The sequence below is a fragment of the Erythrolamprus reginae genome, chromosome 6, assembly GCF_031021105.1.
Source record: "Erythrolamprus reginae isolate rEryReg1 chromosome 6, rEryReg1.hap1, whole genome shotgun sequence".
Taxonomy (NCBI): domain Eukaryota; kingdom Metazoa; phylum Chordata; class Lepidosauria; order Squamata; family Dipsadidae; genus Erythrolamprus; species Erythrolamprus reginae.
In genome coordinates, this window is record NC_091955.1 from 9328743 (window position 1) to 9341869 (window position 13127).

A 13127-nucleotide genomic window follows, 5' to 3' on the forward strand; every position below is an offset into this window, starting at 1 on the left:
ATAGTATAAGGGCAGACTAGATGGACCATGAGGTCTTTTTCTGCCGTCAGTCTTCTATGTTTCTATGTTTCTATCCAGAAAAGTTTGTAAGTAGAGGCATTTGTAGGTAGAGGTACCACTGTATATGGATGTTTATTTAAGTTCGGTGAAAAAAAGGAAGCCCCTGTATTAGTATCATACCACCTTATTGTTTTCCAGCTTTTTTTCTCTTATCCTGTTGTGGATCTGAGGTAGCATTCAAAGCACTGTTTTGTTTCCTTGGGAGTTTGGGTGATGCTGTTCAGCCCCATACAGATAGCACGCACGAAAGAACAAACTAGGTTTCAGGAAGGCATCTTTTAATGCCAGTCAGGGGTAAGAAACCTAATCTTGAAATCTATATAAAAGTTTCCAGGCAGACTTAAGAGCCAACTAATTAAATCAAATCTTGAAAAAAATGTTTCCTTCCCACGGCCTTCACCTCTAGGTCAACCATCTGGGCCATGCCTGATGGTTGAGAACATTTCCATTTTAGAAGCCTCTTTTCCCTCGCAGTAAAATTAAAATTAAAAAAAAGTAGCTGAAGTCTTCAGAAAAGTGAATTATTGCACCATAAAGCATAGTGTGAAAATGTTAGCATCTCTCCTACATTTTAGTCATTTCCACAGCTGTGGCCATCACAAAAGAAGTTCATGAGGTCACATATTATGTTGCCAGCCACCCTCTTAAAGTAGAAGAAACTGGGTTTTTTTTTTTAAAGGCTATGTTTTTCTATTATCACAAAAGTGTGCCTTTTTAAATATTCTGATCCATCAATATACACTGCTCCAAAAAAATAAAGGGAACGCTCAAAGGGAACACTTCAGCTTCAACCACAACAACACAAGAGCGCACAACAGATTTAAACTTAATATTAACCGCTCCAAACTTGACTGTAAAAAATATGATTTCAGTAACCGAGTTGTCAAAGCGTGGAACTCATTACCGGACTCCATAGTGTCATCCCCAAACCCCCAACACTTTACCCTTAGACTATCCACGGTTGACCTATCCACATTCCTAAGAGGTCAGTAAGGGGTGAGCACAAGTGCACTAGAGTGCCTTCCGTCCCCTGTTCTATATCTCCTATACCTTTCTTCTATTCCTAAACTGTATCTCTTCTTCTATTCTTTCATTGATATGTTCTATTACTATATCTTCTTTTCTATTCTTTCTTAGATATATTTTACTATGAGTATCTCCTCTATAACCTTCATCGTGTATTTTACTATGTGTGTGTATGTGTATGTATGTATATATATATTTGTTTTCGTAGATTTTCACGGGTACAGTTATGACGATCTTGGTATATTCGGGTTTCTTCCCATGTAGGATTTGGAAATTTCTGGCGACGTTTCGACGAGGTCCCACTCATCATCTTCAGGCTGGTGTTTCTGTCCTTGTTCTAAGGCAAACACTGCGAGACCTGAGCTGCCTTCCTTCTATAAATACTGGTGGCTGGGCGTGGTTTGATGGCTCAGCAATTGCCTGCTGTGTAGAAACTTCCTGGTGAGTCAGTGGGGTAACATCTGGGGTCGTTGATGTAGCTGAAGTAAGCTGATTAGTTAATGGTTGTTGATTAGGCGTGATATCCTGAGTAGTTGGAGCTTGCAGGCTACTTGATTGTTTTGCAATGTGTGTTCTGAGTCTAGTTTCAGTTTTTATGGCTGGGTTAGAACAAGGACAAAAACACCAGCCTGAAGATGACGAGTGGGACCTCGACAAAACGTCGCCAGAAATTTCCAAATCCTACATGGGAAGAAACCCGAATATACCAAGACCGCAAAATAAATAAATAAATAAAATAAATACATCCTAGATCTGAATGAATGAAATATTCTCATGGAATACTTTGTTCGGTACAAAGTTGAATGTGCTGACAACATGTGAGATTGATTGTCCATCAGTGTTGCTTCCTAAGTGGGCAGTTTGATTTCAGATAAGTTTGATTTACTTGGAGTTATATTGTGTTGTTTAAGTGTTCCCTTTATTTACTTTTGAGCAGTATATTTAACTCCTCCAAGGGCCTCAGACAGTCGACATGAATATGAAAAAATCCTATTCCTTTTTTTGCATAGGCTATATTCTCCTTTGCACAAAGGTGAAAAAAATAACAACCCTGTTTTTCAGTTTCTTCGACATATTTGTCTAGGAAAAGAAAATACTAGGTGCCCCTTCTCTCTGGAGGATCTCAAGAGGAAATTTACTTTTATTCCGTTTGAGGCAGGCCTCTCAGGGGACAAGGCTGTGGAAACTGTGTGTTCTTTGTGAAGTTCAGGAAACAGCAAAGATTCGTTCTATATGTTGACTATGATTTTGACCGGGATTGTAGGCAAGGAAATGGAAGGAGGCTTCAATCCCCACCATGGACGAACGGTTGCAAAAACCGATGGAGCTATCAGAGATGGCTAAATTGACTGCTTTGGTCAAAGGAAGCATATATACACATGTATACACACACTTTTGTTTCTACTTAGAAATTGCTTCTGGACGTTTTTTAAAAGAAAGCTATGTTTTTCTATTATCACAAAAGTGTGCCTTTTTTAATGTTCTGATCCATCAATATACACTGCTCCCCAAAAAATAAAGGGAACGCTCAAAGGGAACACTTCAGCTTCAACCACAACAACACAAGAGCACACAACAGATTTAAACTTGATATTAACCGCTCCAAACTTTAGGAGGAGGGAAAATGAAAATTTCTATTTTGGGTTTTTACTGATTCAATAGATCTGTTGTTAGAGAAATGGCAAGGTTATTTTATTATGTAAAAGTAAAAAGTTAAAATTTGATGATACAATCTTATTCTACTGCACCAAATGTCAATGACTTTTTCTCCTTTTCCCCTTGTTCTCTATACTTTTCTCTTCCCTTTTCCTTCCCCTATTATTCCTATTATTAGCTTTTGTAAATTATATTATAAACTAATAAAAAAGGGGGTGGGAGATGAAACCACAAAGATTTGAAAACTGATATTGAAAAGATCTAGACCACCAACTCACAAGCCACCAACCACTATATTATTATTATTATTATTATTATTATTATTATTATTATTATTATTATTATTATTATTATTATTATTATTATTATTATTAATTAGATTTGTATGCCGCCCCTCTCTGAAGACTCAAAACAGTAATAAAAACAAAATAGTAGTGGAACAAAACTAATATTAAAAAACATATAAAACCCTATCATTATTTAAAAAACCAAACAGCACATTCATACCAAACATAAAACAAAGTACAGTGTTCCCTCGCTTTTCGCGGGGGATGTGTTCTGAGACCGCCCGCGAAAGTTGAATTTCCGCGAAGTAGAGATGCGGAAGTAAATACACTATTTTTGGCTATGAGCAGTATCACAAGCCTTCCCTTCACACTTTAAACCCCTAAATTGCAATTTTCCATTCCCTTAGCAACCATTCAGATTATTACTCACCATGTTTATTTAAAGTTTATTAAAAAAAATATTTATTAAAGGCAGACAAAAGTTTGGTGATGACATATGATGTCATAGGGTGGGAAAAACCGTGGTATAGGGAAAAAACCTGTGAATTATTTTTTAATTAATATTTTTGAAAAACCGTGGTATAGACTTTTCGCGAAATTCGAACCCGTGAAAATCGAGGGAACACTGTATAACAAACCACTCAGCACAAACCAGACCCATGCAAGGGGGTTACTCCTTATATATAGATTACAGCCAATCAGGTTGCAGCACAATTAGCAAACCCATGCTTACATACCGATTATGGCTTACGTCAGCCTTTCCTATGGTTACAAACCATTTATTTGCATTGTAATATTACCTCCAGAAATAAACATATTTCTCACTATCGTTGTAACTTCGAACAGTCCCTAAATGAAAGTTGTAAGTCAAGAACCACCTGTAGTTTGCCCTTTTATCTTGAGTTTCAAATGAAGGGAAATCCCCTTGTGGATTTTTACCAGTGGCAAATATTCTGAAGACTGTTGAGAAGATCAGAAGATTTCTAAGCCAACAGTAACCACACAACATGGTGACAAGGGTCTTGGCAGAATTGTCGAGGAGAGAGATAAACCACAGGGCGAATGTACAAATGAGAAAACAGATGTTAAAAACTGCTGACCTTCAAATATAAAATGGTTCCATCCCTCAGCTGTATGTCGCACCGAGTTGGCAAACATTTCCCGCAACAGGAACCAGAAGTTTTCTCTATCCGGTAATTCTGCAAACACAAAGATCATGAATTTTATTAGACACTTTTATTATATAAATATTATACAGAACAGATTAACAGATTCGGAAGGGACCTGGTAGGTCATCTACTCCAACTCTCTCAACTACAAAAAGATATGGATAAAATTGAGCGGGTCCAAAGACGGGCTACAAGAATGGTGGAAGGTCTTAAGCATAAAACGTATTAGGAAAGACTTCATGAACTCAATCTGTATAGTCTGGAGGACAGAAGGAAAAGGGGGGACACGATCGAAACATTTAAATATGTTAAAGGGTTAAACAAGGTTCAGGAGGGAAGTGTTTTTAATAGGAAAGTGAACACAAGAAAAAGGGGAGACAATCTGAGGTTAGTTGGGGGAAAGATCAGAAGCAACATGAGAAAATATTATTTTACTGAAAGAGTACTAGATCCTTGGAACAAACTTCCAGCAGACATGGTTGGTAAATCCACAGTAACTGAATTTAAACATGCTTGGGATAAACATATATCCATTGTAAGATAAAATACAGGAAATAGTATAAGGGCAGACTAGATGGACCATGAGATCTTTTTCTGCCGTCAGTCTTCTATGTTTCTATGTTTCAGTAAGAACTTGCTGTATTCCAAGTGTGGCCTTACCAAGGCCTTATAATGTGGTATTAACACTTTATGTGATCTTGATTCTATCCTTGTGTTAATGCAGCCTAGAACTTTGTTGGCTTTTTTGGCAGCTGCTGCACATGTCTGGCTCATATTTAAATGGTTGTCCACTAGGACTCCAAGATCCCTCTCACAGTTACTACTATTGAGCGAAGTACCACATATACAGAATGGCTGTGGGTTTTGCCTCCCAAAGACAATTCCATCTGTCCGTCCATTACCCTGGGGGGGAATCACTGACCCCCTCAGAGAGGGTCCGCAACTTGGGCGTCCTCCTCGATCCACAGCTCACATTAGAGAAATATCTTTCAGCTGTGGCGAGGGGGGCGTTTGCCCAGGTTCACCTGGTGCACCAGTTACGGCCCTATCTGGACCGGGAGTCACTGCTCACAGTCACTCATCACCTCGAGGTTCGAGGTTCGACTACTGTAATGCTCTCTACATGGGGCTACCTCTGAAAAGTGTTCGGAAACTCCAGATCGTGCAGAATGCAGCTGCGAGAGCAATCATGGGCTTTCCCAAATATGCCCATGTTTCACCAACACTCCACAGTCTGCATTGGTTGCTGATCAGTTTCCGGTCACAATTCAAAGTGTTGGTTATGACCTTTAAAGCCCTTCATGGCATCGGACCAGAATATCTCCAGGACCGCCTTCTGCCACACGAATCCCAGCGACCGCTTAGGTCCCACAGAGTTGGCCTTCTCCGGGTCCCATCAACTAAACAATGTCATTTTGTGGGACCCAGGGGAAGAGCCTTTTCTGTGGCGGCCCCGACTCTCTGGAACCAGCTCCCCCCGGAGATTAGAACTGCCCCCACCCTCCTTGCCTTCCGTAAACTCCTTAAAACCCACCTTTGCCGCCAGGCATGGGGGAATTGAGATATCTCCCCCGGGCCTATACAATTTATGTATGGTATGTTTGTATGTATGTTTGATTAATAATGGATTTTTAAAAAATGTTTTTAAATTATTAGATTTGTTATGAATTGTTTTATTGTGTTGTGAGCCGCCCCGAGTCCATGGAAAGGGGCGGCATACAAATCTAAATGAATGAATGAATGAATGAATGAATGTATGAATGAATGAATGAATGAATGAATGAATACTGTGCATTTTGTTTTTTCTTGCCTAAATGTAGAACCTTACTTTTTTCACCATGGAATTTCATTTTGTTAGATAGCACCCGTTGTTCAGGTTTCTCAAGATCCTTCTGTATTTTACACCTATCTTCTGGAGTGCTGGCTATTCCTGTTTAAATTTGTTTTCAAAAGTAAAGCCGAGGAATTAAAGATAATTACAGTGTCGTTTCTCTGAGCCAGGTTTCAGCTCATGCAATCTGCCACTCAGCCAGCAGTCCTCAAGGAGAGTGGCAATGTTTCACGTCAATGGCCCAGTGTCCATGGGGATCCCTGATCCCAGCTGAAGACATCCCACATCCTCTTTCTTGACAACTAGTTGTTGCAGGTAACAATCAGTGTAGTTTCCTCTCTGCCGAAACACTTTTGCAACCGTGGCATGAAAACATGGCCCTAATTTTTTCACTGTCCTCTATAAACCTGTAAGAAGCCTTCTGCTGCACGAATCCCAGCGACCAGTTAGGTCCCACAGAGTGGGTCTTCTCCAGGTCCCGTCAACCAAACAATGTCGCTTGGCGGGACCCAGGGGAAGAGCCTTCTCTGTGGTGGCCCCAGCCCTCTGGAACCAACTCCACCCAGAGATTAGAATTGCCTCCACCCTCCTTGCCTTTCGTAAGCTGCTTAAAACCCACCTCTGCCACCAGGCATGGGGGAACTGAGATACTCTTTCCCCCTAAGCCTTTACAATTCTATGCATGGTATGTCTGTATGTATGATTGGTTTTTATATAATGGGTTTTTAACTGTTTTTAGTATTGGATTATTGTTATATACTGTTTTATTACTGTTGTTAGCCGCCCCGAGTCTGCGGAGAGGGGCGGCATACAAATCCAATCAATCAATCAATCAATCAATCAATCAATCAATCAATAAATAAATAAATAAGTCGAGGTTTGATTTTAATTCTGCCGCACCAAAGTCAGAAGTCTTGAATACAGCTCATCTGTCTGGAACCCATACCACATCTCGGACATCAACACCCTTGAAAACATCCAAAGATATTTCACCAGAAGAGCCCTTCACTCGAAACAGAATACCCTACGAAAATAGACTAACAATCCTGGGTCTAGAAAGCTTAGAACTACGGCGCCTAAAACACGATTTAAGTATTGCCCACAATATCATATGCTGCAACATCCTACCGGTCAATGTCTACTTCAGCTTCAACCGCAACAACACAAGAGCAAGCAACAGATTCAGACTGAATATTAACTGCTCCAAACTTGACTGTAAAAAATATGACTTTAACAATCGAGTTGTCAAAGCGTGGAACTCATTACCGGACTCAATAGTGTCAACCCCTAAACCCCAACATTTCTCCCTTAGACTATCCACAATTGACCTCTCCAGGTTCCTAAGAGGTCAGTAAGGGGCGTACATAAGAGCACTAGTGTGCCTTTCGTCCCCTGTCCAATTGTCTTTCCTTTATCTCATATATCATATATATTTTCTTCCTTTCATATATCTTCTCTTCTATTTTTACATATTATCTTTATATATATTACTTCATGTCTATTCTCTTCCATATGTATTGTGTATTGGACAAATGAATAAATAAATAATAAATAAAGTCAATGCCTTTTGTTGATATTTTTCCTTTACCCTTTCTTTTTTTTCTTCCCTTTCCTTATTCCTCCCTTATTTTCCTACATATTTCATTTTGTGTTTTTGTATTTTGTTTTATATAAGAAATAAAAATATGTCAAGAGAACCGCCAACTTTTCAGTTGACAAACCCAAAGTCTTAAACACCACACACTCTCGTTTGCCCAACATGGGAAAGACAGTGTGGTGCAGTGCTAAGAATATTGCATTAGGGGAGGGGAGACTCAGTTTTAAATCTCACTGAGACCTGGTCTTTCATCTTACTCTAGGAATGGAATAAATACAGTGGTATCTCATCTTACGAACGCCTCTTCTAACGAACTTTTCAAGATACGAACCCGGTGTTTAAGATTTTTTTGCCTCTTCTTCCGAACTATTTTCACCTTACAAACCCAAGCAGCTGCTGCTGGGATGAAGGGGTTTCTTTTTTTCCCCTTTTTTGAAGAAAGAAAAGGGAGGGGCGGCTTGGAGGGGGAAAGACTGCATTTAAAAAACTAGGAGAACAGCGTGCTTGCAGGCACTGAAAGAGTGTCTTTTGAAGAAAGAAAAGGGAGGGGCGGCTTGGAGGAGGAAAGACTTTGCAGAGAACAGCGTGCTTGCAGAGGCACTAAAAGAGTGTCTTTTGAAGAAAGAAAAGGGAGGGGCGTCTTGGAGGAGGAAAGACTTTGCAGAGAACAGCGTGCTTGCAGAGGCACTAAAAGAGTGTCTTTTGAAGAAAGAAAAGGGAGGGGCGGCTTGGAGGAGGAAAGACTTTGCAGAGAACAGCGTGCTTGCAGAGGCACTAAAAGAGTGTCTTTTGAAGAAAGAAAAGGGAGGGGCGTCTTGGAGGAGGAAAGACTTTGCAGAGAACAGCGTGCTTGCAAAGGCACTGAAAGGGTGTCTTTTGAAGAAAGAAAAGGGAGGGGCGTCTTGGAGGAGGAAAGACTTTGCAGAGAACAGCGTGCTTGCAGAGGCACTAAAAGAGTGTCTTTTGAAGAAAGAAAAGGGAGGGGCGGCTTGGAGGAGGAAAGACTTTGCAGAGAACAGCGTGCTTGCAGAGGCACTAAAAGAGTGTCTTTTGAAGAAAGAAAAGGGAGGGGCGGCTTTGAGGGGGAAAGACTGCATTTTAAAAACTAGGAGAACAGCGTGCTTGCAGGCACTGAAAGGGTGTCTTTTGAAGAAAGAAAAGGGAGGGGCGGCTTGGAGGAGGAAAGACTTTGCAGAGAACAATGTGCTTGCAAAGGAACTGAAATGGTGTCTTTTGAAAAAAGAAAAGGGAGGGGCGCCCCCTTGCCTTTCTTCCTTCCCACTCACCCTTTAGCCTAGCCTTGCTTCTCCCACCTGCCCCCTTTAGCTGCTCCTCCCTGCCCTCTGTTCGCCTCCCTTCTAAAGTTTGGGATTTTCCTGAAGGATTTTCACGCATTATTTGCTTTTACATTGATTCCTATGGGAAACATTGTTTCGTCTTACGAACTTTTCACCTTACGAACCTCCTCCTGGAACCAATTAAGTTCGTATCATGAGGTACCACTGTACAGGCAAAGGCCCACGAGATCTGAAAAGTTTTTATCCTTTTTCTTCTTGTTCTTTTTTTAAAAAACCTAAAATAGTTTTAATTTGCAACTTCCAGCTGCAACGTCCTATATTTATTAAAAAACCAGGAACAAAAGGTCTCTGACAAAACTAAATTAATGGCGTGATCAAATTAAAGCTTGATTTCTTTCCATCCGCGTGACATCACCGGGGACATTACAAAGCTTTCTGTCAACCTTCACGCTGATTTTATTTTAACATCAAGGACATATGTGCCCATTTACTTTTATTTCAAGAAAATAGCAGTCGAATGACACTAGGGTATAAAAACTGAAGCGGGCGCATTCTGCTTTGCATCTAAAATTGTCACGTTATTTGTTTTGTGCTGAGGCCCATGAGTGACAATAAAAGCAAGCAAACTTTGGATCCTGGCTTGCTTAAGAAAGAATGCTTTGCAACAGGTGGGAGACCTTGAAAACAGCTCCCTTTTATCCAATGACCAGGGGTTTGGGAAAACGTCCTGTAACGGATGAGGTAGTCACAGACATTAGCATGGAGACTGTTCAGCCGGACTCTATGGTATGAGCCTCCCGAAAATTCAAGGGTAAAAAATTCAGACACACACACACACACTTGAAAATTAAAAAACAATGTTCTTTAGCACAAAATTCAAAAGAAACAAAGCACCCTTTTTGTATGGCAAAGAGCACTCTTCCCAAAACAAACTTACTTACTTATTTATTTATCTATTTATCTATTATCTATTTATCTATTTATCTATCTATCTATCTATCTATCTATCTATCTATCTATCTGTTGTGATTCAGTCTGAGGCTCCTTAGGGAACGGCTGGAACTCTGCTGGCTCCATGCTCAGAGGGGGAGGACAAGGAACAGGAGGAGGAGGAGGACCAGGCAGATGGGGAAGAGGAATGTCAGGATGAGGAGGAGGGAGAACAGCCTGAGACCCCCGGGGGGGGAGCTCTCCCCAGCGAGTAGCCTGGAGTCATTAGATGAGAACGCACAAGCCATCATAGATATGATGCAGAGAAGGGCAGCACAAAGAAGGGGACAATTAGCCAGGTATTTCCATCCCTAATAGGCAACAGCTGGGTTTGGGTGTAGTTCTCCTCAGAAAGGTTGAAAAGGCAGGCCCGCCCTTCCTGTATTGTGGAGAGTTATCTTTTGGGAGTCCTGTGACCTTGCTTCGATCCTTGGCGTCTCTGATTCTGGCTTGTGGCCTCGAAGGCTGAAAACTTGGGGGAGGCGTGGGTTTTATTATCTACAGTGGTGTGTGTGCCAGCAAGAAGCCTGTTGTATTGTCTGGCCGTCGTGACTCTTCTGTGAAGCTTCATAGCATTCCAGTTTGTAAGAACAGTTTTTGTTATCTGTGTTTGTTTTCAAAGATATAAAATGACTTTGCTTTTTACCAGCGTGTCTGGATACTCTTTTTAGTTGGTGTTGACGTCTGGGGGAACCCAGACAGAACACTATCTATCTATCCATTCACTCATTCATTCATTCATTCATTCATTCATTCATTCATTCATTCACTCAATTTTTATGCCACATTGCTTTAAAGGCCATTGCTATTTTTATAATTATTAGAGCATGAATAACTGTCAGAAATGGAATTAAAAGGAATAAATTTGATAGAGCATAACAAAGACACCCTCCTTGCTTAAAAAGATAGTCCTCAACTTAACTGTTCGTTTAGCGATCATTCAAAGTTACAATGGCACTAAAAATGTGACTAATGACCACTTTTCACAGTTACTACCTTTATTTTATTTATTTATTCATTCAATTTTTTATGCCGCCCTTCTCCTTAGACTCAGGGCGGCTTCCAACATGTTAGCAACAGCACTTTTTAACAGAGCCATCCTATTGCCCCCACAATCCGGGTCCTCATTTTTCCCACCTCGGAAGGATGGAAGGCTGAGTCAACCTTGAGCCGGTGATGAGATTTGAGCCGCTGACCTTCAGATCTACAGTCGGCTTCAGTGGCCTGCAGTACAGCACTCTACCTGCTGCGCCACCCTGGCTCTAAAACTTGTAGGCTGTCAAAAACCCTTAAACAGTCCTTAAGTACTTTAGCTAGCAGCTGTGAAGAAACGTCACAGCCCTCCTTCTTCCACGAGCTGAAACACACACGCTTTGCTCTGCCTTGGTTTCAAAGTCTTGAAAAATCAACAAACAGAGTCTTGAAACAGCAAGTCACGATCCAAACCAGTACGATCAGATAATCTCCACACTGCAAGCCTGGCACGCTGCCAATTTAACAGCAGCCCTAATTACTTGAACCCCACCCAACCACAGGTGGACTCAATTATCTCCTATAATACTTTTGAAGCTGTTCACTCCTATGCATAGCTCTACGCATGCGTGGGTCTATCATTATTTCCTCCTCCGAATCTAAGGAAGATAAGGATGATTGACTTCTTCCTGGGCTGTCTTCCAAGCCCCCCTCCTCCATCTCACCACCACTTCCTTCTGCAGAGGACAATTCACTGTCTGACTCTGTTGGCAGCAAAACAGGCCTATGACATGTTGATGTTTTCCCCGCATCCACCTCCTCAGTCCTTGGGGCAGGAGCTGGGCCAGAGCTAACCACAACAGAGACCACTAGAGAAAAAGATGCAGTGGCTGGAATGAATCAAGCAGATGTGCTTTCCATGTGCAGTACTAAGTTACCTTGCATCTCTTTATTTATTTTATTTATTTATTAGATTTGTATGCCGCCCCTCTCCGTAGACTTGGGGCGGCTCACAACACAATAAAACAGTTCATAACAAATCTAATAATTTACAATTTAAAATATTTTTAAAAAAACCCATTATTAAGCAGACATACCTACAAACATACCATACATAAATTGTATAGGCCCGGGGGAGATATCTCAGTTCCCCCATGCCTGACGACAAAGGTGGGTTTTGATGAGTTTACGTAAGGCAAGGAGGGTAGGGGCAGTTCTAATCTCTGGGGGGGAGCTGGTTCCAGAGAGTCGGGGCCGGCACAGAGAAGGCTCTTCCCCTGGGGCCCGCCAACCGACATTATTTAGTTGACGGGACCCAGAGAAGGCCCACTCTGTGGGACCTAATCGGTCACTGGGATTCGTGCGGCAGAAGGTGGTCTCAGAGATATTCTGGTCTGATGCCATGAAGGGCTTTATAGGTCATAACCAACACTTTGAATTGTGACCGGAAATTGATCGCAACCAATGCAGACTGCGGAGTGTTGGTGAGACATGGGCATATTTGGGGAAGCCCATGATTGCTCTCGCAGCTGAATTCTGCACGATCTGAAGTTTCCGAACACTTTTCAAAGGTAGCCCCATGTAGAGAGCGTTACAGTAGTCGAACTCGAGGTGATGGCATGAGTGACTGTGAGCAGTGACTCCCGGTCCAAATAGGGCCGCAACTGGTGGAACATCATTTATTTATTTATTTTATTTATTTATTCGATTTCTATGCCGTCCTTCTCCTGAGACTCAGGGCAGCTTACAGCATATAATCATGTTCTGATGGGACTTTGCAGATGTAAGAAAGTGTGCATGCAGGGATGCATCAGCGTGAGATTTGGCTTCTGCGCATGGGCAGGAAGCGAAATCTCACGCGAGGATGCTCACATGCGCGAGATTTCACCGAGTTCTTTGCTTCTGCGCATGGATGGAAGCATAAAAAAGTCAAAAACCTGTGAAATTGTGTCCTCATGTGAGATTTCATTTCCTGTGCATGCGCAGAAGTTGACTCTCACATCGGGGATGCAGAGATGCATGCGCATGTCCATTTTTCCAACTGGGACTGCGCACTGGACCGTCCGTGCAGCAGCCCACTACTGAATATGCCCATATTTTCTGAGAGTAGAAAGTCCAAAGGCCATTGCAATTCGGAAGTGGTCAGAACCTCCAAAGTCAAAGAAGCTCCTTTGGAGCACGGTGTTCCCTCTTACCTTGGGGCACGGTTCACAGGTAATTTTCCCACACGTCAATTTGTAG

At 41.7% G+C, this 13127-nt stretch overlaps 1 protein-coding gene across 1 annotated transcript in view; it reads right to left on the bottom strand.

Moving 5' to 3' along the window:
* The window catches only part of VWF (von Willebrand factor), a 175648-nt gene that overhangs the window by 8665 nt on the left and 153856 nt on the right, over positions 1-13127 (bottom strand). Inside the window, exons 38-39 of the mRNA XM_070755224.1 lie at positions 13082-13127; positions 4130-4228 (exon numbers count right to left, since the gene is read on the bottom strand). The exon at positions 13082-13127 is cut by the window's right edge and continues 77 nt beyond it. Of these exons, the coding sequence (XP_070611325.1) occupies positions 4130-4228; positions 13082-13127 (145 nt within the window). The remainder of the gene's footprint in view (positions 1-4129; positions 4229-13081) is intronic.